This window comes from Phaethon aethereus, assembly GCF_964289735.1.
Source record: "Phaethon aethereus genome assembly, chromosome: Z".
Lineage (NCBI taxonomy): Eukaryota > Metazoa > Chordata > Aves > Phaethontiformes > Phaethontidae > Phaethon > Phaethon aethereus.
The window spans coordinates 39809058-39835872 of NC_138577.1; the positions used below are offsets into that span (position 1 = coordinate 39809058).

Here is a 26815-nt window from a genome sequence, read left to right on the forward strand (position 1 = left end):
CATAACCTCCCTGAGCAACCTAGTCCAGCATTTGGCCACCTGCACAGTTAAGGCAGACTGACAGGCAGACCGACACATTTTCTCTGTTCAGATAGGATTTCCTATATTTCAGCATGTACCCATTGCTTCTTGCCCCGTCAGTGGACACTACCGAGGAAAGCCTGGTTCCATCTTCCTTGCACATATTTGTTAACCAAGGTAACAAAACTTGAAAGCTCAACAAAACTCAGTGCTAATCTTACCATGGAATTAAGAAGCTATTCCTAAGTATTTCTCTGTGTTAACCATGTGTTACATTCCCTTACCTTTACTACATTTTTGGTAATTAAATCTAAAATACATTGATATTGGATATTAAGTTACAATATATACATTGGTATGTCAATAACTATGTTTTAAACACATTAAGCTAATGCCAACACCTTCAGCCATCAAGACCACAAACTAAAGCTTAACATTCAGATACTTCAACTTTCTGGGCAGAGTTACCTCACATAAGTCCAGTTATTTGTTAGTTGTATTGCCTATGACATAATACACACGGATTTTGCCCAGAGAGGTGGTAGATGTCCCATCCCTGGAAGCATTCAAGGTCAGGTTGGATGAGGCTCTGAGCAACCCGGTCTAGTTGGAGATGTCACTGCTTACTGCAGGGGGGTGTAGACTAGATGACCTGAAAAGGTCCCCTCCAATCCAAAGATTCTACGACTTTCTTTACATTACAGTATTATGATGGCAAAGCCTAAACCAAAATCGTAAGTATTTCATAGTAACTAAATGGCTATCTGTTTTGGCAAAAGCCTTAATGAATAAATGAACCGTGCCATGAACTAAATCAACACTGTTAGCTCTAAATATTTCAATAATAAAATATACATTTATATCATAATCATCCCCAAACAACTTCCAGGAATTCAGGCAGTCCGACGTTGCCTGTTAAGTACAAAATGAAACATGATACAGAGTTACTCCTCTGTGAAATATAGCAATAATACATTACTTTTCTCCTGTTAACATCAGACTATTGCAGGGGGGGGAAGGGGAAGAAAGAAAATAACCCAAAAAAAGCAGATTTCAGAAAGAGGTTAAAGGGATTTTTTTGGCAGTGGAAAAGGGCTAAGAAAAAAGCTAAACTGTCTGGAAGTATTACATTAAGAACAAACTGCTTTAAATCGCAGTAATCAACACTATTAAGCATATTTTACAGAAATAAAAAAATATAGTAAATTCCCAAATAGTGTATTTTGAAAAGAAAGTTAAGTGGTAGAATCTCTTTTCTAAGGCAAGGCAAGGGGAAAAGAGAAAATGACAGAACTTCTAAAACAAAGGCTTTAGGCCTGCAAACACTTAAGCAAGTATGCAGCTTCATGCATGTGCCTTGAAGGGTTTTACTGCTATGTTCAAGAATTTGTAATTTCAGGACCTAAGGTGTTGGGATTTTTGTTGGTTTTAAGTTAAAAGAAAGCTGATGTTTCAAAGCAAACAATGTTAATAAAGATACAAAAGTTGTCAAGAAGCTAATAGTCTTTAAAAAAATTAATATATTTTTAACAAATTTCTCAAAACAAGTAAAAAATACAAGCCAACTGTATTAGCCTTTTAAGATGGGGGGGGGCGGGAAAAGGGAGGAGGGGGCAGCTAATTTTTCAAAATAACATCCAGGTGTTAAAGTACAATTCTCATTGAACTCTAACTTCTGTCCACAACAGCTCATAACCTCAGTAAAGGCAATTCAGACTCCCATTTTACCGAAGCTTAAGTATCAGAAAGCAGCATTAGTCACAGACACAGCATGAACAACTTGATTGCCAATTTTATGTACAAGACAGTGTTGTCACTGAAATCACACACAGATGTTAACAGTTTTGACCTTTTCCAGAGCAGATAAAAAAACAAAACATAACAAGTATGAAGCTTTTTAGCATGAGGGGGAAAAAAAAATTAAAACCCTGAAATTACAACACCTATCTAGAACAAAGCAGGTGCAAGAAGAAACTGCTTGAATTGCTCACAACATTTAAAATAACAAAAAATCTTGTTCAAGAATTTTTTTTGCAAGAGGATTTCCTCATGACACTTATCTCCAATCTACTTAAGAAGAGTGAACCTGCACCACTTGGTTTTGCTGTGGAATGGTTTTTCCCCTTGGTCTTAGGAACAGGTTATCTCATCATGATGTCAGGTATTTTTACAGCAGGTAAAGGTAAGGAGTCAGTAACAACAGGCTGCATCTCATCAAGGAAATCTCCATTCTAGTTTTTCACTCACTGTCTTTAACAATCTGTTCCTCTTGGAGACATCAAATTTCTAAAATTTTGCAGAAATTTCTCTCTCCCCAACAAACTGGAACATTACAGGAGAAGAGAGTTCACAACCACAGCAGTGCTTGTAAACCGCCAAGGTAGTTTCTGCTTCTCACAGGAAAGTTAATACAGAGCTGCATCTGCAGACAATTAAGTCAAAGGATACCCACCAGTCCTTAAACAATTAATTGACTGAGACTGCTTCGCTTAACACTGAACAAGGAAAAACGCTATCGCTAAAGCTCCTGGACTCCTCACTCTACTGTGCTCACCACTTTTCCCACTCACACTTTCCCTGATGTTCAGCTCTTGACAAATTCCCACAATACATGTTCCCTCCAGAGAATGAAGGGGGAAATACAGAAAGCCCAAGCATTTACTACAGAGGCTTTCATAAAAATGCCCATCACTTCCCTCACCTTATGTAAGCCAATTCTAAAACCCAGCAAATGTCTGCAAAAAGCATTTAAAATTTGAGAACTGGAAGATCAACATGAGCTAACCACTGCAGACTATTCATGTTTTGGATAACCAAGAGCCTGTCCACCTTTTTTTTTGTTCATGCTATTGCTGATTCCAAGGCCATGCCTCCTCAGATTAACCTGTCTGAGGGCTTGGTAAGGGGGTTTGGTTGTACTGACCCTCCATGTATGTCATTTCTGAACAGTCCAATCGTTTTCAACTGTATGGTATGCTGAAAAGGAGTAACTACAATTCTGCCCAAGAAGGTCACATAAAGTTTTAAGCTTTTTGGTATAATGCCTTATGGGCAGGTGGATGATTCGAAAGGCTTGTATGGTGGAAGTTTAAAACTTCCAATTACTTTGCTGTAACATGAGAGGGATTGCAATGCAGCACAATACCATTGAGTTCAATTGTTCTCTGAATAAAACCACTTCAAATAGGGCTTCTGAAAAACTCTCAGAAATTTTTTTTGCATCTGGCCCCATTCATATCACTATGGATGCAAGATATGCAAATTGACCATTCTGACAGAGAAATTCTTAGACATGTGCTTTGAAAAGCCTTCTCCTCCCTCACCGTGCTTACATGAAACACCTCTGCATTCCACATTTGCACATGAACCCTATCCTGATGTCACCAGAAATCTCCATTGCTCAACTCGGTCCTGATGTATGACATCATCATCTTTTGAACACTGACAGCCTGGGAGCAAGCAAAAGGCAGCAGCCACAGATTATTCGACCTGTTCAAATACTTACTGAAGATAACAGCTGCCCTTGCTAAACAGAAAACAGTCCCAGTACTTGTGCCTACCCTCAGCAACAGAAGTCAAGATTTTTCTTCTGTTGCTAGTGACACAACAAAAATCGTAACCTAAAAGATCACAGTAACAAAGGGAAGACCACATCTTTTTTTCAAAGAAAGTGTTATTTTATATGAGCATCAAGTCATGCATTGAGGCAGGCAGAAAACATAGCCTCTGGATTGCTAGACACAGAAGGAAATGAAGTAACCAGTTACTGCTCCGCAATTTGGCAAGGGTATTTAGTTTTTGCCAAGCAATTGGCATGAGTATTTAGGTTTATGTGAAGCGACAGTTTTTGCAGTACTGTAGCCCATCCAAGTCCTACCATTGCCAGCAACCTGAATAACACCCCACGATTCCTAACAATGCTGCTCCTGGGCTAGAATGCTGTGGAAGGGTCATTAGATGCCCCTGACAGGGTGTAACAAGTGCCAGCAGCAGCACTGCAAGCGCTCCACCTTTATGTACTGCAGATTCAAAACCAAAAATGTGTTCCACGTCCAAGAAAGCAGAACATGCTCTTCCACAGTTTTTTTTAAAGACTTGACAGGAACCAAGAGCCTTTCGACTTCAGACTTCCACCAAGCTCAGGCTGATTGTGTGAGTTAAGAAGTGATAAGTTATCAATAAAAATACTCAGTATTAGAAAAAAAATTTCACTCTGCTTTTTTGAAGTCAGGACAGATTCCAAGTTACAAATTTCCAGAGAAAAATGAACAGTTAGTTCAGCTTCAGTATGGATCAGTTCTGCTGTAGAGAGTGTTTCTATATACAACTATCAAAACCCTGAGAAGCAGCCTGAGCCAGACCTGGCCTCTTCTGCTTATTCTTACAAGACCAACATTTAAAGAATAATGTATCAGCTTGCATCCAGTTAAGTCTATCACAGATATACCAAATCAATAGTGCTGTCACATTTTAATTAATGTCCACCTTCAACCAAAATGTGGTAAAAGCCTACTGAGTTATGAGCCTGTAGTAGAGAGAATAGTCAGAGTTCAGCAGGCAGAGCTCAGCTCTCACATCACTGAGACTGCAGCGTACTCTCCATCACTAGTAAGCCATTCAGTTGATCAACACTGCTATCACTGTGCCACTGTGCCAAGTGCAGGCTCTTAAAACAATGCATCAAATAAGCAGCATATCTTCAAGTATCACTGCAGTAATCAGAGTTTTGCCTCCAGAGACAGAAGGTAAAAATGCTTGCTCATTTTGATCATATACTGTAGAAGAGACATTGGCAGGTCATTTCCGCTCTTCCCCGGCAAATACCAAACCCAAGAAGTAGTCTGATTAGTTTATTTGAGGGTTTATGATTACCAGTCAAGAAACCAATAAAAATAAAATCAAGAATTCAAGCATGTACTTAGAACATAAAAAGCAGGTACAGAGTTGCACAGATATCACAGTTATATGAAGAAGTAAGGCTGGCTTTGGCATGACCACTGTAAACAGTTTCTCTTTAAACTCCTAACTTAGTTGGGCAGGGAAGTTCCCCGCAGTACTAACACATGCCTTGCATACCAGTAACCATGCAAGCACCCCAAAACAGGGAATTCACTGCCCTTCAGAATTGTACAAACCCTAGAAATACAAGACAGATAGCTCCCTTTACTGACCTTCCTTATCCACATTCATAGGCCACTTCAAGGAAAACAAGATGCATCACTGGAAAATCCAATTTAAAAAGCTTTTTAAAATATTACATTTATCTTTGTAAGTGAAAAGCAAAGCATTCCATTACCCTTTTCTTATTAGAGAACAATACAGATCTGTATGGTTCCTAGCTGGTAGATAAACTTTTGTCAGATAGAAGGCAAGCTTTTTCCCAAGCTCTGCAATTTCCTTTGGATCTTAATGCAGTGCCCTGTACCTCCCAAACATGCTGCAAAGTCTGCAGCGCCTACAAGTAAGAGCAAGTGCAGTTTTTCAGTGAGTTAGACACTCTTGTACAGAGGCACAAGTGTCAGAGCCAAGACCACAACACATTGGCAGCAGTGTCAGTGCAATACTTATGTATTCAAGAACTTTAAGCAAGTGGGTTTTTTTGACATGGTATCTCATGTTATGTGACTGCAAGCTGCCACTGAAAGAGAAAGTCTTACTTTTCCTTCCACTCGTACCCATGCATTCCCATGTCTCCTGCTTGCACTGGATGACACTGTAGCTCTAGAGTAACTCAGTTCAGCCCAGGGATCCAACAGGAAATTAACTTCTCAGAGCTCAGTCAGAAGTGGTAGGAGAGGCGGAAGTTGTTTTCTGTTGAACTAGGGTGCTGGCCCAGCTCACACACATCACATGGAAAACTGCAGCAGCACACAGGAGGAGTCATGAGCCATCCATTCCAGCAGCAGGCTGCACCCAGGTCTATTAAGGCATACCACGTAACTGGACTCTAGTACAGTTGTCTGTATGAAGCCAATTGCATTCACCAGAGCTCTGAGAATAAAAAGTTACCCATCAATAGGAGAACAAACTATTTAAGTGAGGTGCTGAGCAACTCCAAGTGAGGAGTTCAGCCTTCAATAAGGCACAGCAAGATTAGCCATATGGGAGTTCAGCTTGGTGGACAAGTTCACGATTTGCAAGTCCACTTTCTGCAGCTAGAGATCTTGTTTTATAGATGTTTAAAAAGTGATCGTGTTCCTTTTTGCTATAAACTTTACACAGGAAATAATGACATAGCAGCAGCATCTTAAAGGGAGTAATATAAACAAGACCTCTTGTAAGGATCCATTACCATTGAAAGCTTCCCAGGCACTCTTAGAGCTCACAGTAAGAACGGATGCACTTCAGATTCTTCCAAGAGCTACACTGCATGTGCAACTGCAGGGTAACACATAAGAGCAAACAGAAAATAAACTCCTCCAGGTTCCTCAACCAGTACACAGAGACCAATATAAACAGAAACTCCACATTACTTCTGGTTTAGAAGCTGAGAATGGGGGCAGTATGGAAAGGAAAATTCACAAAGGCACTTCACCTACCACATGCTGTGTACACTTCCGTGGCCACTCTTTACACAAAGAGGAAAGAGGGGAAAACTGCGACCCCATGAGACCACACAAGCACACAGAGCAGAAGACACACAGCAGATGCGCCTCCTCTTGTCCAGTGAACTTGCTACGGGTCAGAGCTGCCCACAAATCACAATGAACTACATCACCTTTTAATTGAATTCTTTTTCAGGATGTGACCCAAATAAGAGCAAACATTTCTTACTAGGCATTTGTTGAAAGTCAAATGGCTATAGCCATGTTAGAGAGATGCCAGTTGACATATCCCCTTCATATCCCCTTGACATGCCAGTTGACTTCAGTGTGCCACAAGTTTGAAAGCTTCAAGATACATCCAAAGTTTCCGCTCTTTCATTGTTCCACAACTGAAAGATTTGTTATCAATTTAGAATCTAAATGAGATAAGAACAAAAACAACTCAAGCTACACAATGCTCAATCAACAGCATTGCCAAGTTGCACCCAAGTTACTTGAAGTGCTAACGCTGTTAAGACAGTTTGAATGGCAATCACATTACAATTCAAGCTATATAGTAAAATTTGCAATTTCTCACATCTCATTGCAGAGAAGACACCAGCTATTTGGCCTTCATCTTGGATCAACTGTATGATTTCCATTTCTGGCAAAGCTTTTTGAAAAGGAAATGGAATAAGCATTCAATGCCATACAAAGTTCACAGAATCCAAATCCGCACCAGCTACTTTTGAATAATCCCATCCCAGCAAGGCCATTGTTACCTCAGTGAGAAGCTTAAGAATTGAAACTTGAGTGCTGCTTTGTAAGAGGGAAGATACTTACCACCAGGCCAAATTACAGATGTTAACAAGACAAGTCAGGAAGCAACACTCAAACATCACAAGCTGAAAAGAAATAGCTGTGTCTTCAAAGCAAGATTTAGTTATTCAAAAAAATCCACAATCTATATGACAAGCTCAACCACAAATCTTCAAGCGTTTCTTCCATCTTGAGCAGATGACTGTGAAAGCTGGAAACCAACTAAGGGTGTAACCAGACAACCTAAAAGCCATTGAGAGCAAACAGCTTTAAATCAATAGATCTAGAAGTAATGAATTTAAGACAAATCCCACAGCTTATTAAAATGTTCAGTGGTCTCCAGATACCAAAGGCAAAGATAGCTGAGATGTTAATAAAGCAACCAGTCATTTTAGTGACAGGAATGCTGCTGGTAGCAGGAAGAACAGTGTTAATTCTTGAGATAAAAATCTCCTTCCTTCTCAGAGTAAGAGTTACAAGAATACTGTGAGATTTGCATAGGGTAGGCAAGTATTAGAGGTGCCAAACCATGTTCATGGATTAAGTGAAGTCAAATAGCACACAGAAGTTACCTACTTGTTAGAAGATATGAACGTTCCAACAGACATAAGTGTTTTCAAGAACAGAAAGAGATCAGGGACAAAGAAATCAGGTGTGCCTAATCTATAAAAATAGCTTAGACATCAGCAAGCTCACCTAGATCAACAAAATTAAAGACTGCTGGTGCAGAATTGCTAGCCTCTGCTATGCTCAGCTGGGTGTACTGGTCACTCATTTTTCTGGGCCTCACATTTCCAAGTTGGAGAGCTTCTTCCTTTCACTACCTTGAACATGCTCTGTTTCATTTACAGAGTAGAGACTATTACCAGGTAAACGCTAACCACCTCAGCAGTCCTCACTTTGAGCAACACTAATGCCTTGATGCCCCTGTAATTGTAAAGTACTGGGATTCTCATCAGTTAGCAACTCGTTTTGCTGTTTTCCCAACTGACCTGCAGTTCCACAATCTCTTTAGACATCTAAGGAGACATGGTGGCAGGTTCTCCTACATGGTATCTGTGCCAATGCTAAGTCACAACTCTTTAAATGCTACTTTTTTCTAAGAAAAGAGGGTCTTCCAGCATTTGCTATTACCACAAGCCACTGAACAGTATCTCAGAGAGCACTTCTTCCCTACATAGCTGCCCTACACAGGCCACTGGGATAATTCCACAAACATACTCAAATATTCAGAGTACTCTGTACAGCCAAGTGAAAAGGAAGGCAAATGCAAGTAGGTTCCTGTCACTAGATGCTTATCAACATATTGGAAAGCAGCAGAACACCCAAGAACTCTCTTGTGAGGATACAGTGCTTCCTAACCCCTAGTTTTCAAATAAGATTGCCAACACATTTCCATGATGACTTCTCCAAGCACTTGAGAAAGTATCCAACTAGAGTTTCAGGTCTGCATACTTAACTGTTCAGTCATGAATGGTACCTGGACAAGTCATGCAGAGTAAGACTTCCAGAAGACAGGAAGAGCATCACACTTTATTCACAACAGAAAATTAACTATTTCCAATTGTCCACAAGTGAGGTCACTTGGACTACTTACTCAGGCTGCTGCATAAGTGTGCATGAATTTTCTTTCTAACTGATTAGTAATTAAGTCCTTTATAACCTGTATATTTCAGACGATGTGATCTTGTACTAAAGGAACAAACAAACATCCAATTTCACAGTTCAAGTACAGTATTAAATATCCTTAAAGTAGACAGGGTCCTTGTTAACTTTGCATCAATTAAAAGCTTCCGAAACCCTGTTTCCTTTTTGTTTCTTTGAGAAAATGGAGAAGCAATTTGTGTTTACAGCTTAGTTCCTGCTTCCAAAATACCCCTTTAACTTTTTTATTATTTTTATGGTGGATATAAATGGCACCAAATCGTCAAATCACAGCTATTTTCTATGCTACCTATACAAATAGGTCTGATTCCTGGCAAGCCATAAAACAATTATGGCTGAATTCCTATAGCCCTTTGATATGCCAGTTTGCCTGCAGGGCTTCAAAGCCACCTTAAGGCAATGCTAAAAATCTAATTTCCAGAAGACACAGAGGGAAAATAAAGCATTTCAATTCCCACATGTTCAAACATGAACACACCAAAATCTTAGCACTGGCATGATTAGTCTGAAAAGAAAGTGACTTAGAACAAACACAAATAGGTAAGGTGCAGCAACAGTTTAAATCAACATGGCCTCACAGAAGGCAGAGATACAGGCAACTTGATAAAGTGGGGCAGGGAGCACACTACACCTGCCTCTGATTCCCCTATAGTTATTGCAAGTTGGGAAGCACATTTTCCTGCTTAAACATTCAGCTCTCAGCCCTTCTTGCATGGATGGCAAAGAAGGGCGGGGGGGAAATAATCATAAATAGTAAAGGGAAACGGTGAAACTGCCTAAGCATACAGAGAAAGCAGTTATCTTTCCCTTTAAATACTGACATTACCAGTTACAAATCACAAATACATTGGAAGTCAACTATCACTGAGGATTTATATATCTATATGTTATCTTCATGTTTTTATATTATGAAAGGGTCCTCCCCTCATGTAAGCAGGGGAGCTAGTTCTTGCTGTACCAACATGGTTTCTGGCATCCACCAAACATGTCTGAGAGAGGCAAGGGGACAACACTATAACCCCTTTAAGCAACGCCAGCAATGTTTTTGCGTAAGTGACCTGGAATTTAAGAGAGATGAAACTGAAAAAATTGAAGACTGATGACTGTATTTCTTTGCATGAGAGAAACTTACATGTTGGCCAAGGAAAACATTATCAGAGTAATATAATTCGTATTGGTTCAAAGACACACACACAAAAAAAAATCTAGGACACCTTTAAACTCTTTGCTTATTTTAAGTTCTGGTTGGTTTTTGGTGGAAGACTAAAAAAATTTTGCCCGTAATTCCTACTGTGAGCAGGCACATACAAATATACATACACATAGAGTCAATATTAAATTAGAGTTATGGACTCTCTATTCTACAGTTACAATTTGCACAAATGAGGTGCATGCTCACGTCACATTTTTCCTTCTCACAGAAGGAATTCACAGGCTCTAAAGGTGCCACATAAAATTAGCATAATCCTATAAAAATCCGTAATTTTGTTTCGAATCCTTCCTTTTAAAAATAGGCATCAACCTGGTGATCTCTAGCAAGGAAAAGAATCAGTCAATAAAGTGAAAATCAAAGAGCAGCAACCCTTAATCCATGCCTTTTCCCAATTCCCCCCCTTCTCCCACTCTTTTGCAGCACTTTTGAAGAAAGACGCTTCTCATGATCATTTAGAATTTTGCATCATTTTTATGAAGTACACTATTCTTAACTTTGGCACAGAGAAGTTGCAAAACCCTTTTAATCCCCTACCTGGCCATGGCTGGAAGGCATTTTATACTTACTGTTTCCCAAATTTGCAGTTAAACCTTTGGGCCCCCACACTGGCCTTGTGAAAACTATTACAGAAATAGTTTAGAGACCAGTTATGTAAGATTAACATACAGCACAACAGGCTGCATAAAATATATGGAAAAAAAAAAATCAACCCTCTAGGAAAGCAGGAGGAAGAGGAGGAAGCAGCCTCATCTTCAGTGCCTGATTGCATGCCAGTCTTTAACCACACTTAATTTGCTTTAGTGTTTTTTCATACAAAGATACAGATGCCAGTTTTCTTTTATTGACTAGTTTTATTTTCAAATAAAGAATATTCCAGAAATTTTCTGAGTTTAGGTAAGTGACTGAAGTCCCAAGGCATACACACTGATCTAACCACTGCATTAATAATAAGTGATTTTGGAATCTAAAGTAAAAAAAAAAAAAATTAAAAACTTTGTTATGCCTCTGAAACTACAATACCTATTAACACATTTGCAGATTACATGCTAGCTATATACCTTAAGTTAATATTTCCATATCAAATGCATTATTAAAAAAGCATTCAAAAACCAGAGGTTAGTTTAGATTATAGTCAAGAAATTACTATCATCTAGACTTCAGGACAGACCACAAAGGAAGAAAGTAAAACCAAAATCTAAAGTTTTCCATTGTCTAGGCACAAAAATTGACAACTTCCCAGACTTAAGCTACTCAAACACAAAAAAGAAACCAAACCCATTTAAATATTCCATCTGAAACAGATAATTTTGACTGTACAGTTAAAGTGTCAATCTACAAGTAGTTTATTAGTATTTCAATTCCTCTAAAATTAAAGTTCAAGCATTAAGACAGAAATGCAAGGAAATACCCCTGCAGACTAAGATTAGGATACTAATAAAACTGAACTTTTGTTACAAAACCTACAAGATCTGCAGTGGTTGTTTAACATTGCCTTTATTATATCAAAAATTCAAGGACGTAACCTAATGTAAATCTGCTTCATAGAAACCAGTTTGTTTCTACTTAGTTTCCAGGCAATAGAAAGGATAATGAGAACAAAAAATCACAGTTTGACAACCTTATTTTTGTCAAATATTAACTTTTATTCTCATGTACACTCAGTGGAGACAATTAGTTTGTCTGGAAAGAATTTCATAGGTGAAAAATAAACTTACCAGCGTGGCATGACTCACCATTTAACAACAAAGCCTGAAGCAAATACTAAAATATTTGATGACTGCCATTTTAAGAACAGCCTTTGATTAAGCATGACATCCAACAGATACTTTCAGTTTTCTAAATCACAGGCATTCAAACACAGCAGGTGAAACATATCATCTCAACTTAAAACCCTGGACAGCTACAGAGTCCACACAAAAAAACCTGTTCCATGTCTATGCAACAGTTAAGTGTATGTGCATGCACATACATGTTCTTGTTTGTGGTGCATTTCAGAAGTTCACCTTCCCATTAAAATCATCTGGTCTTTGCTCCTATTCAGTCTGAGCTACAGAAGTGCTGGAACAGGATTCACATAGAACAACCTGCCTGCCAAGGTCCAGCTTGAAGACCACGGGTCACTGCTGCTTCCCTAGAGCTACCTCTGATTCACCCCAGCAGCGAAGCAGGTTCTACTTCAGGTCACCGCTGTACAGGAGAGCCTTTTTCATCTTGAGGATCATCATCTCTACTACATTAATGCCGGACAGTGCAACTCCCAGCATTTCCAGCCACCCACTGGAAGAGCACTACTGGGATGGCACAGCAGCCCGTGCAGAAGGAAACTGAAGCCTTTTACTCTTGCTGGGCTACCTTCTTTGATTTAGGTTCAAGGGCTGGTCCTGGTGTATTTGCACAAGACTGCCAAAGGCACCCAAAGAACTTGTATGTAGTTGCTTCACAGTAATTTACACACAATACCTGACAGCATTTCTAACAGTCAGCTGTAAGTAGTTCCCTTTATTAAAAACAAAATCTATATACCTAGGGAAGCATTATAGAGAGAGTAGCACTAAAAATAATAAAAGCCAACATCCTTATAAGAAAGGATGCTAGAGACTGTTTGAAAGGCTGCTACCTTCAGCCTTTCTTCAGAAGAGAAGAATAGAGAATACATTTATGTGTTCTAGTTTCCTTTTTATTAAGCAAGGGGATGCACTGGTTCCCACACTAAGACCAATCTCAAAAATAATAAGTATTTATAGTCTGACAAGTCAAACCTCCCCAAGTATCCTATTCTCCACATGATAACAATGTGCAATTGTATTACCATCGTGCTGCTTCTATTAACCTAACTGTAATGAATTCCTGACTAGACTGTGTTATGGGTAAAATACTTTTTACTGAGAAGTCATTACAGCAATATTCTGTGGAACTGTGCTAAAACCTGGCTCAGCTAAAAGGTCAAGGGCAAAAAAAAGCTCCACCAAACCTAAGAAGTTGGACTTTCTATTCTGGAGTATTTGCTAGTTACAAATGGGAGCGTTTGCAACACTCACAGAAACCACACACTTACTTAAAAGACACTGTAGACAAATTAGTAACAGCCAGGCAAAGAAATAAGAACTTGAGTGTCAAAAAGATAGAAGTCTGGTTAAGAAAGTATTATTTATAATAAATAATAATAAAGTTAAGACTTATTTCCTGTACTGTTAGTAGAGGAATTATATCCCAGATGAGAGCAGGCCTTTGCAGTCTTAACAGCAGCAGAATCAAATCAGAAAAAGAACCTTCATGTATTACAGAGAAATTCACAAGAATAACATTTTTTGACTCCGGTGGAGCATACAAAAAACCTTCTCTTAAGATCGTATTTTAGACAAAAGGATAAACAAAACAGTATGGTTACAAAACACATCTTCTGTTTATTTCCCTCCCAATAACATGTATATGCTTTTCAGAGATTACTGTCATCATTAGATTCTGCCTTTATTCCTTGCCACATCTCATTATTTTTTGAGATGATTGAAGTTTATTTGTTGGGTGGGATTTTTTTTGTTTTATTTTGTGCAAGGCCAGTTAACTAAACTAGCACAACTCTTCTTCCATCCTCTGGTCAGCTACTAAATTTCTTGAACAATTGCATAAATACTTTCAGTGTTCCATCTTCAAACGCACCAAAACCATTTCACAGCCTTCCTCTCCACTTACTAGAAACTCCGACAAGAATCTCATGCATGGTTATCCACTGGCAGTAGATATCCACCTCTGCCTCCCTGCTGGCCCATCCGTCGGCGAGCTGGTCGCTGCACGCTCCCTCACATGCTGTCTGCGTCGTACGGGAGCCAGGCTCTGGGGCACGGCGCAGCGCACCCTCAGTCGGCGGTCAGCGAAATAGAACCCCTGAGCCCTGGGAGAGCACAGACCATGGCAAGCAAGCACACACCACGCACAAGTCCTGGACCCGGAGCAGCTCCTCCTGTTTCTAAGCGGGCCCCTAATGGAAGACAGCAACTGGACATTGGTTGGAAAATGCGCGGCATTTGATCTGGCTAAAAGGAGAAATCTGTACTTATTTGTGTCCACTTACTTCCCCAGGTAGAAATTTACCTTCTTAGAGGCAAAACACCACAACACTGGCTCAAAAAAATACTGCAAGAGCATGCTGTTCTTTTAAAAGTGAAAGCTCTTCAGCTTCATACGTTTAGAGGTATTTAAAGAAATACTTTGAAATAGTTCTAACAAAGTCATTTTCATTTAGACCTTTTTATAGAAACAGATTTGAGACTGATTTCTGTCCCACTAAAATGACCGTACAGGTTTCAATATACTTCACTCTCTCACACAGTTTTATCTTCCCTTGCAGTAGTATTAAATTGTTTTGAGTTGCCAAGTGTGTCCAGAAATATGGTGTGCTCCCAGGTTAGGCAAGCAAAAGAAAGAAAAAACAAAACAAAAAACAACTCCACAAAAAAAAAAAAAAAAATATCAGGCAGTATCCTAGTTAAGAAAACTGCCCTCGAATATTATGCAAACCTGTGTATCTTTATGTTCATAGAGCACACATTTCAAGTTCAATCCACCTCTCTCCTGCTTTACTGAAAAGCAGGATGTTAGTGCTGTGGTGACTCACAACAGTCATTCTGTAAATGGTTTTACCAAACTCTTCAATAAAATATTCACTTGGAATTTACACTATGTAAGATGAAATATACAAATATTTTTTTCTGTTAATTATAGACACTGGTACTGAATTGCTAGAGGAATTAAAGTGCTATACTTATCAATCAAAATTCCTCAGGAAAACTTCTGCTCTCCACTACCAGAAGGGCTGCTCTGAGAAACAGCAAACATTTTTGGATCTGCCCTTTTTCCCCACATGACAGAAAACACCACAGTTTCTGGCCTCCAGCCCACAACATCACGTAGTTCTGCCTCAGTTGAATCTCTGCATTATTCCTTTCTGGATCATTTGCCCTTTAAAGTTTGCCCATGAAAGGTAAAATAATGTCTCCCTCTAAGTATAAAAAGTCAGTCCTCAATTTCCCTTACATGCCTACAAATGCAAAACACCTTGTCTGTAAACTCAAGATATAAGTTATGTTCATGTTACTTCTATCTAGAATGAGCAAAACTATTAGTGTCTCATTGAGTCAGGGGAAGTTTTTCTGTAAAAGCTTTAGAACAACAGGCACAAACAGTAAATTTAGACTGGCTACAAACCACTCAGTATCCTAACAGTAATCAGCAAAAGCAATCCACCCGACATTTCTTGTTCAGCTCTGCTTTCTTTTTTCTTTTTTTAATGTATAATAATGCAGTTTGTATTACAATCTCTGCCATTCTAACCATCTAAAAACAGAAATACCTGTCTTGGTATTTATACTAATGAGCAAGATCCATATGAAAAATACACAAATCATACTGTATAGGCATATGCTTTTTTACACAAAAGTATGGACAAGTTACTTAAGCCATACAAAGGCTATTCATATGCACTAACTGCTAAGAATGGGTTTGAACTGTTTTTAAAAGAAATTAGATTTGATCTATCATTTACATGACGTTACAGCTGTTGAGACTTGTCACCATAGTGTGCCACAGATTTTAAGATAAGCCTCATCCAGGAAGCTCAAAGAAACAACCTGAACTTCTCAAGAGAGCCAAAGCCAGTGCAGGATCCACTCAGCACAGAATTAATGGCACGATACAGCCTGTAGCTGGCAGGCAAGGGAAAGAGTTAAGCAAGGGAGGGAGTTAAGCATTGATGGTCTGCCTAAAAGCACCATGACAAGGATGAGAAACTCTCTGATGACTGACTCCACCTGGCAGTAACAGTGTCTCATCCACTAACATTGTTTAAACAAATAGTACCCCAGAAATAAGTTAATAATTTTCTTTTTTTTAACAGGTACTGAACAACAGGTTTTACCAAGCAGTATACATTTATTTTCTACATTGCAAAAATCAGCAGTTTAGCTGTAGCCTTTTATATATATAGTCCTTTAATATATGTATGTACTGTAGGCAGTATAATACATTTAGTTTTAAAATAAATTCCCACGCAGAGCTTTAAGTAAGCACACAAATACTTGAAACACCAGTCTGTTCTTGCTCCCCTTTATGTACTGCAAAGCACAGCAAAAAGCCAACAGCCATACAAAAAGGAAACATTTTCAATTAGAGGCTAAGTGTTTTGTGACAAGATGAGAAACCGTAATTTTCATGCAAATGTATAGAAGTATTAGAATTTGACTGTTCCTTTGTTTTCACATATGCATACTAATCACTACCAGGAAGAGAGGAAACAGAACTGTCGCACATGAACTAAGTTCTGATGGTTTAAGAGTGCAGGTGTCCATCATAAGAATCTCACAAAAATCAGTGTCGTCAAACTGCAGCAGAATACAGGCTTAATTCTGAACTAAATCTTCATAAATTAATGTGCTTTCCCCATCACAAGCACTGTCAACAGGCTTTACGGGTTGCAACTCCCAAGTTGTCAGTCTTTTCCACAGATTCCACCAGAACTGAGGACAGAACAACCCTCTCCAACATTTCTCCCTAAAAACATTAATTTAAAAAACAAACAAAACAAAAAAAACTAAATCCAACACAACAAAATACAACCCTAACCATACTGCACAGCATTGTTACAAGAGCAGCCTTCATACCTTAAACAGTACCAGAAAAAAAGAAAACCACAAATCAAATTTCCAAGATTTTACTGCTTACTAATACAGCACTGAAAAAAAACTTAATACCACCTGCAGTTCCTGTAATAATAAATAGCTGGTTTAAAGATTTCTCACATACTTATTTTTCTAAGGATAACAACTGCACAGAAGCAAATAGGAGTAATAACAATTAAGAGCAAACCAGCCAGCTGTTTTCATTTTCTCAAATAAATGCTAACAAATTTAACCATCTACCCATTTAAATATTTTGAGGTATTTCCCCCTTCACCTTTCTAAAGGAGTGACAGAGCTTATCTTACACACATCAGTCTGGTTTTCTGTACTTCATGTGAGTATTATTCTACAGCTAACCAAAAATCTTGTGTACGATAGCCCTGACACTACATTTCATTTCCTACTATCTAAAATCTGGAAGATTTAAAAATCACAGAGTATTAATACTGTAACTTTAGCAAGATGTAACCACAGCTTCCTAAAACTAAAAATATTTTATTAGTAATTAAATGCTATTCAAAGTTAATGTGAAATAAATAACCTAGGTTGATCAGCTCTCAGATCTAGCCAAAACTAGACATCCCATGCAAGAGAATGAAAAAAGCATGCACTGAACACAAACCACACAAACTACACAAAAAAAGTGCAAGGAAACTTTAAAAACTTTAAGTTTGTGAATCTAGAGGGTGTAGCAGCCTTGTTATCCACATGTCTTGTAATGCTGAAGTACTACAGACTGTACAGTCACTATATATCTTGAGCAAGTGAAAGAACCCATTGTCACATTTCAGTCTGCATTTAACTTCATTTCAGCTGAATGCAATGCAAGTCTTTGCAGACAGCAGATCACTTCTGATGGAAAGGAATCATCACATTTGTGTATTCACAACACAGATGTATACCACCCTATCTAGGAATCAAGTCCTTATTACACTGTATACTCCAAAATAAAGCATAAGCATTGACATTGAATGTGATCATTTTTAGACATGTATCAGGAAGGGGAAATTACTTATTAGAAACAGGCTTTCCTATACAGATACCATCTTACCAAAGCCACCAATTATTTACTGATGATGTAAAGATGAAACTTGATAGCTTCCCTATATTCAAACCCTTCTCACTCTCTTTGAGAAAGAGAACTGTGAAACACCCCTGTGATTTGCCTTGGGCTGCATTAGAAAGTACACTTCAAAACACGTATGTACTCTGAAAGCTATTTAGCCTCTTATTAAAGTAATAGCAACATTAAGAGTTTCACATTAAACAACTGAAACTCTTCTAGTTGAGAAGTTGCATTTGGCCACAGCTGAAATCCACTGACGAGCAAATCCACTCCTGATAACACAACCATTTTGCAACTATAATAGCAACACCTGCCCTAAAAGGTGCAGTATCAAACTGTACCTGTAAGACTGATGGAAAAAGAAATTACCACATGCCTATCATACCTAGAGGGTTAGGTTTAGACAAAATTTAAGGGGGGAAAAAAAAAAAAACAGACCTACAGTTAACCAAAGTTCTTACAAGTGTAGCTAAATATCCTACTAAAACACCCAGGAGAGAACTGACTGCCTGTTTATTGATCTTGACAATCTGCCTGCGCTAGTTGGTACAAAGGAAAAAGCAAGTCATTGGCTAAGAATCTGCTTGTGGGTCCCTATACTCACACCATTCCATTTACTAGAATTTATAGTTAAGTCTTTCACTTACTTTAAATGGAGCAGGGAGAGACCAATTTTTTTTTTTTTATTTAGTATTTAAAAATCAGCAAAAGAAAAAAATATTGAGCAAGAACAGTGACTGCGTTAATATTGTTTGGCCATTTTCTCCAAAATTTTACAAAACAACATGCAAGCTACTAAGAGTAAAAGCATTTTCACTGTGGTCATTAATAACATTAATAAAAAGGGGCTAGGAAAGGATGCAAAGATTAAGGATCTTCTTTACCTTCTACTAATATGCCTCCTATTAGTAAAATAGTAAAATATTTGAAATGCAAATGAAAGAAATAAAAATATAAATAACAAAGTAACCAGGGGAAAACTGCATCATTTTTACAAATCAAAGTTCATTCTAAAGACATTTTATTCATTTTCTTGGCCAGCATGTTACCAATAAATACTTCTAGGGAGCTTCATGAAGCATTTTTACAGCCAAAATATTAATCACTAGAAACTGTTTTTAAATATAGTGTACGATGTGCTTTCATAACAGGATTAAGCTGCCAGAAAAAATTTTGCCTAAATTTAAACATTCCTTTAAAGTAGCAGACCAAAACATTCCATGGAGGAGCGTACCTGCATCTTGAAACTACACTAATCTGTCCATCACAAGTTGAGCAACTGATGCAGGGAACTTAGTTCAGGTTTTGTGCAATGAAGCCAAATGCACAGAAGCAGAATTTGATTGGCATTTTTTTCCACTTCAAGGCAGTGTATGGAGCACAAAAAAGCCATGAGATTTATTTTTCTTAAATCAAAAAGAAGTTTCCCTTCTGTAAATAAAATTGTGCATGCTGTATCACTGTTTATCTCCAAATATGTTTTCCCAAGAAGACCTTACAAGCTAACTGAAGCATGCTTTTAATGCAGTTTCCACTGCAACTACACTACTGTGCACTGACGGTGGAAGAGACAGAACCAGGTGCCACTCACACCACGTGTGTCACCACGCACTGTGATGCATCAGAACTGAAGTCAGCTGGTAGGTTTGGGCAGGCTCACAGGGAAGGACACACCCCACACCACCACTGACCTTCACGTCACTCTTCCCATGCCAAAAGATTCTTACCTTGATGTGTCTCAAAATACTATGGCCTCTGGAAAAAAGTTATCTTAAAAAACAAGTCAACAACAAAAAAGAATGACAGTGATAATAGGGACTAAATCTTTTAGCGTTTATTCCTCCATACTGGACTCATAGAACACCATCTTGGTTTCAGCCAGGATAGAGTTGATTTTCTTCACAGAAGCTAGGGTGAGGCTATGTTTTGGGTTTGGGATGAGAAAATGTTGATAACGTGCTGATGTTTTCAGTTGTTGCTAAGCAGTCAAGGACAGTCCAGTTCCTTGTGCTGCCCTGCCAGCGAGCAGGCTGGGGGTGCACGGGGAGCTGGGAGGGGGCACAGCCAGGACAGCTGACCCAGGCTGGGCAAAGAGATATTCCATACCATATGACGTCATGCTCAGTATATAAAGCTGGGCTCAAGAAGGAAGGGGTGGAGGGACGTTCAGAGTGTCTGTCTTCCCAAGAAACCATTACACATCATGGAGCTCTGCTTTCCTGGAGATGGCCAAACACCTGCCTGCCCATGGGGAATAGTGAATTAATTCCTGGTTTTGTTTTGCTTGCGTGTGCGGCTTTTGCTTTACCTATTAAACTGTCTTTATCTCAAATCACGAGTTTCCTCACTTTTACTCTTTCGATTCCCTCCCCTGTCCCACCGTGGGGGAGTGAGCTAGCGGCTGCATGGGGGTTAGCTGCTGACTGGGGCTACACCACGATAAACACCAAGGATTCAGAAGAGGCGATTCTGTACCTCTTCTAAGGAAGGCTATTCAGAAAGATCGCCTAGTTGAACTGCAGGAACACAACTGGAAAAGCTTTCATATGGGAAGAGAAAGAATGTGTCTACTAGGAAGAAATCATCAGCACCTTCCACAGTAGCTAAGTATTTCAAAATTGTATCATCCACTTACGTCTCATTCTGCCTTAGCAGACAACCTTTATGAAAACAACCAATACTGGAACTGCAGACTTTCTAGAAGGATGTTACAGTTTGGTCCATCCTATGGCAGAATAACAAGCAGCTCCACTACCATCACTTTGCCATATCATTGTAAAACTTCTTGAACTACCAACTGTAGTAAGCACTGCTCCTCTCAGCTCGTCAGTAGAAAGCAACACCTCTCACTTTTTAAGTTACTATGTTCTGTTGTCCAAATCACCTTTTTCATATTGACTAAGCTACTAGCACAGAAATATTACCCCATCCCTTTTTTATTAAGAAAAAATTTAGTTTGTCAAAATGCACCACTGATTAATAGAAAATTAACTACTCAGGCCACACTAGTTCAAATGTAGTTTTTGGATGTGTATTTATAACAAGTCATTGAAACACAAGAGATTTGTTTCCGTATCCAACTGAAGTAGCCTACAACAAATAGTAAGTCTACTTACTTTGCACTAACAAATATTAAGTGCAAAGCACCAGCATTTATTAGGCAAGTAGAAGAAAATATTTCGATATTGCTTAACATCCAAAGAAATAATGAGACACGTTATCAGCCAACAGCAACAGCTCCTCTCTGAGGCAGTATTGCAGTGGATCAAAACTAACCATAGCATGGTGACAAATCTTGTTCCACAGAAATGCAGTATTGTAAAGCATGTCTACATGCAGCACTCTTTTCTTCATATGAATAGCAAGAGGTAAGCAACACATGCTTTGAAGTAAAGCTACAATCTTTGAAGTTCTCCACATCTTCTCTCAATTGATTTAGATCAACATCACAAAATAGGCAAGATTCAAGAACAGCTATATTTGTGACTGCATGATGATTTTACAGAGATTTTGTCTTGCAAACTCTACTAAAAAATGACTCTGGGCATAAGACTACTTTCTTTAATGTGAAAAGTAGTCTTGTAGCAGCCCCCCATGAAACTACTCATGAAGTCAGATAGCAGAAGCAGGCCATTAAATGGGAGGAAGTACAGGGAACCCAGTCACTGCAAATGCATGTATGCTCCACCATGCAAGGATAAACTGAAGCACTCAGTCACCATAAAGCAAACAGAAAACAATAAAACCACTGCCAAGCTCAAGCTTTTATGGTGAGACACAGTGAAAGATGAATGAGACTATTTTATTTGGTCACTCTAGCTTATCTACACTCTGTTCCTTGTTAGTCACCATCACCTTCCCATCCTATCTACAGACATAAATCAACGTGCTCTGTACTCCGACAACAGAACACTGTTCCTAGCTATGTTTCCACCTTAAAACTGATGCAACTTTGGGGTACAGGACCTTGCTTGCTCTGTAGCAGCTGTTAGTAGAACAAACACTTGGACACACTTTTGCAAACTTACCACTGACCTCTAGTATTTCCAAAATCCCTAGTACAGCCAGAAGAGATAAGCAAAGCCAGAGTTGTAGCCAGCAAACTGAGTTTATGCAGCTAGTCTCATAAACATGCAAAGCAAATGGACTGAAAATAATTCACCTCCCTTGCCCCCCTTTATGTTTGGAATGACTATGCCCCTAATAAAAACTGATCTAGCAATAGAAACACCATTATGAGCTAATAACACCTATGATAGCCTATTAATTTATTATTTTCAAATTGATCTGTGAACTGTACAGATAGACTTAACGAATTAAAACTTTTCCTAGCAAGCATGCATGTTAGAGCAGCCATTCACAGCACGAGTCCAGAGATAAAAAGATCATTTACCAGAAAACTAAGTGTTCTTATGGCTAGTCAGTATACTAGTACTCGCTTTTGATTAATACTGTACACTTAGTTCAGCTTGTTAAATTCCCAGCTCAGGATTAGTTTGAGAACTTGCCAAGTATCTCCGAGTGTTAAGTTATATACTTTATTATAAGATAACTTCAGAGCCAGCTATGAAAAACAGGTAGTTTGACTAACACTGCAAGCAAGCGTATCATTTCCATTAAATATGCAACACTTAAGATTCCACCCTGAAGGCCATCTGAGGTCAAATCAAACTAACCACTGATTTACAGAGCCAAGAAAACCTAGAATACTTCTGTTAAAAATTCTAACTGCATTTGTAAATTAGACAACAAAATGCTCCCATTTACAAGGTAGACATCACCACCACTCTTTTTAACACTTTTGAATAGCAGAAAACGGGCTAGGTAAGTCACACCCTGATCACTCTCGTCAGCACTAGCTTATCTTTCCCACTGTGATTTCAGGGGCCTGAAATTTCTTCAGAATCTGTCTTTGGCTCATTGCTGTAGTTTTAGGAAGTTAAGCAAAGCCCAAAAGTGAATGGAGTGCTCACTATCTGAGCTTACGCTCTGCTGGATGGGAGCGGCTGCCGTGTTCTACAATCCAAGTCATGTGCAATCACAGTATGGCAAGTCCCTTCCCGGGCTATACAAGCTGGCATCTTTCCCAGCAGTTGCCACATCATGAAAATGATGCATACGAATAAGACCCCAAAATAAACACTTTAAAACAATGGCTTAAATGACTGCATAACTAAACTCAGCAGCTGGAGACACAAAGCACTCCCAGCAGCAAACCATGCATCTTTCACTTGCAGAAGTCCTAAAATATATTCTTATTAGCAAGTTCCACATCACACCTTGCAACCAACCCCACAGTCTGGGCTTCAGAGTCATATTCCCCAAGACCAGACAACAAACAAATACATACATAAAGCATAGATAATAAAAGCAGAGAACATCATAAACACCCCCTATGCAGGCAGAGCTTCACAGTACCAAATGTACTTTCTACCACCAATTTCAGTACATCATGTAATTCACTGAATACGGGTAATGCTATCTCACCTATTAAGACTACTCAGACGTCAGGAGTTTCTCTGCCAAACTATTTAGATTGACTTAAAGTCATGTTTTTCTGTACAAGAAATAGAAGAAAACGGGAAGAAGACTCCACCATGCAATCTGGGCACTTTAATCAATCGGAAATACTGCCTTATTACATACAATCCACTAAAAACTGTTTGTGCAGTACTGAGCAGTGGATTTAAAAGTTTACCGACTCTAAGAAAATAAAAGGGAATTAATAGCTTATACTTCAGAAGATAATCTCAGAAATCGAAATACTATTGGCTATTCTTACATGCCATTGCTTAAGGGAAGGAAAAAATTCCAGAAAAAAACAGAATAATCGAGGTAAAAAAAAAGTCACAGTTTGGTATCTTCAAACTGAGAAACACTAAATCAAAATACATGATTTTACCTTATCACAAAAAAAACCCAAACATTTTTATCTCAATAATAGAAAAAATGCCTGTCTTTCACTCCCTGAACATTCAATTTTTCCCCACCTAACTCTAAGCAGACCTGATTTATGATGATGTTCTTCAAAGGAACTACAGGAGTTCTAGATATCAATAATGACTACAGGTAAAATGAAAGATAACTACTAACAATTGTGTCTGCATAGATAAATAAACCTGCTCATTTCTTTTATTTGTACTGTTGCCTCTACTAATCCAACTACAATAATCAGGACAGTGAGGGCTCAGGAATCACATTTGAAAACAAAAGGCTTCTTATACCTCATCCAGCCCAACGCATGCGGGCACATATGCACCATGCATACACACCTTTCAAGAAGTTTTCATGTACTTCGGAAAGGCTGAAGCCCTTACAATAAGCTGGAGAACGAAGCAGCAAGCAAAGTGTTGCGGGAATCTGAACGCAAGTACCAAAACCGGAGAAGGAACCAACTTCCAGGCATCTCTGTCCCACTCCGACGTTTAGTGCACCGGGAGAAAGCAACACCAGCCAGAAGAAAGCAACACGTGGGGAAAACACCCCGATGCAGACCTACCCGGAGGCAGAAGCCAGCCTCGTTACCACCGACAAGCGAGAGACCGGGAGGAGCCGGGACCCAGATCCACGGCCTGCCAGGGAGCCGGGCCCACGGCCGGCCTTGGCACTGCGACGGTGGGCACCCGCGAGTGCAAAACCCCGCAACAGCCAGCACGGGAGCAGAGAAGGGGCAGAAAAAAGCCGTCCTCCGACCCCGGGCAGCCCCAACGTGGAGAACAGGAGAAGGGCCACCGGCAGCTCACTGCCGGACTGACGGCCGCTTTTGTTCCCCATGGAGACCGGCACAGACCTGTCAGCTGCGCCCGCTCCGAGTCGGCTGTGAAGCGCTGGCCTGGCGAGGGGGAAGACCCCGCTGCCGGCCGCCCGGCGCCGGGGAGACCGCCAGCGGCGGGGGCAGGACGCCGGTCCCGGCGCGGCGGCCCGCGGCGGGCCCTACCTACCTCTTTTCGGCCTGGGGAAGCTCTCGTGCAGGTGAAAGACGACTTTCTCTACGAAGTGCTGAATGTTGCTGTGCTCGGGCCCTCTGACAAACACCATCCAGTCGTGGGTGAAGCCCTCCACAGTGGGTTTCTTCCTGACCTGGGCTCGGTGCCCCAGCTCCAACTTCACCTGAACGGCGCACTGCGGGGGGAGAGGCGGGGAGCGGCCAGTGAGCGCCCGAAGAAGCGGGGCTGGGCGGGCGGCCGAGGGAGAACCGGCCCCATCGCAGGCGTAGGGGGGCCACACGGACAAAACCGGTACCGTAATCCCGGCAAGGGGAACACAAATAGAAAGGCAGCACCACCACCCCCCTGCAACAAAAAACCGGCCCCACAGGCGAAGGCGTAAAAGAGCTCTCGCTGCCACCAGCAGGACGCGGCTGCCGGCCCGCGGTGCCGTCCGGCGGCGGGCACGGGCAGCCGGGGGCCGCTGTCAGCGCCGCGCCGCCCCCCCTCCCGACGCCTCCGCGCTCGGTGCCCCCGGTGCGGCGGCGGGAACATGGCTGAGGCGACACTCGCCGCCTGCCTCCGGGTGCGTGCGCGCTGCGTGCCGCTGCCGGGAGCGGCGGGGAGGCAGCGGGAGGCAGGCGAAGCCGCACGCGAAGAAAAATTCCCCGCCACGCCAACCCCTTCCCAGCAGCGAGCACCGGGCGGCGCCGGGCAGCGCGGAGCGGAGGCGGCGGGCCCGCGGTACTCACCGAGCTGGCCATGCCTGGGGCGCCGGTTCCGCTGGGGCGCTCGCTCCTGTCCCCCGCCCCCACCCCGCAGCGCTAATTCATGAAGACGTGGAGGCGACGACGGGCGCGCAGAGGAGCGGCGACATCCTCCGCCTCGCTGCTGCCGCTGCTGCCGCCTCCCTCGCGCCGAGCCGAGCCCGCGGCAGCGCCGGCCTCAGCGCTCGCCCCTGCCCCGCCGGCTGGATGAGCGCCCGCCGCGCATGCGCAGTACCCGCCGGTCTGACACCGAGACACAGACATAACACTGTGCGGAGGGGGGCGGGCGCCGCGGCGGCATGGTCAGCCAATGGAGCGCGGCGGCACGGCCGCGAGCCCCTCCGACCGGCCCCGCCCCGCCCCGCCGGCCCTTAAAGTAACAGGTTGGGACAGTGGCGGGACGGGACGAGGAGGGGCCGGCGTAACGGGTAGCGCCGCGCCCCAAGCGGGGCCGTGGGGGTCGACAGCGCTGTGCCGAGGCAGGAAGGGAAACTGAGCAAGAACAGCTACGAACAAAAGGGAAGTGGGGTCGCAGTCTTCTCCCCAGCCGACGCCGAGCGACGAGAGCGCGAGCGGCGTGCAGCGGCGTAGGCTGCCGCTGTCCCGTCCTCTCCCCTCCCCTCCCCTCCTTTCCTCCTCTCCCCACGCCAACGGCCCCGCCGCCGTGCCCCGCGCCCCCCGCAAAGCCGGCGGGCGGGATCCGCAGCTGTCACCAACGGGGAGAGCGAGTAACTCCTCACAGCCGGGGAATGGCCTCACGCCGAGACCGCGCGCCCGTCGCCTTCCGCTGCGGGGACCTGCCGGCCGCAGCCTGTAAGAAATCTGCGGCCAAAATTAAGTAAAAGGACTCCCTGTGTCAAACGTACACTAAAAAGAAGGGCCTTCCTCCCCAAACGTCAGCCTCTGTCTTGTGTAACGTCACAAACGAATGCTTCTGAAAAGCCGCCCGACAAATCCTCTCTCAAAAACAAAGGGAGGAAGACGCGAGGGGGCCGCCCTGGTTGCACAGGTGTGATAAGGGACGGTGGGCAGCAGGCAGGAAACGGCACTCGGGGCTATTTAACACGCATATTTGTAGCACTGGCTGCTATTCCTACCGTTAACGGGCCGATAGTCTTGTGAAACAACAGTTAACTGCCCCAA

The 26815-nt window shown here is 41.4% G+C and overlaps 1 protein-coding gene across 1 annotated transcript in view; it reads right to left on the bottom strand.

The window, feature by feature from the left end:
* The window catches only part of MLLT3 (MLLT3 super elongation complex subunit), a gene marked incomplete at both ends in the record, with an annotated part of 132010 nt that extends 106341 nt beyond the window's left edge, over nucleotides 1–25669 (bottom strand). Inside the window, 2 exons of the mRNA XM_082013300.1 lie at nucleotides 24921–25101; nucleotides 25295–25669. Of these exons, the coding sequence (XP_081869426.1) occupies nucleotides 24921–25101; nucleotides 25295–25669 (556 nt within the window). The remainder of the gene's footprint in view (nucleotides 1–24920; nucleotides 25102–25294) is intronic.
* Nucleotides 25670–26815: the final 1146 nt, after the last annotated feature.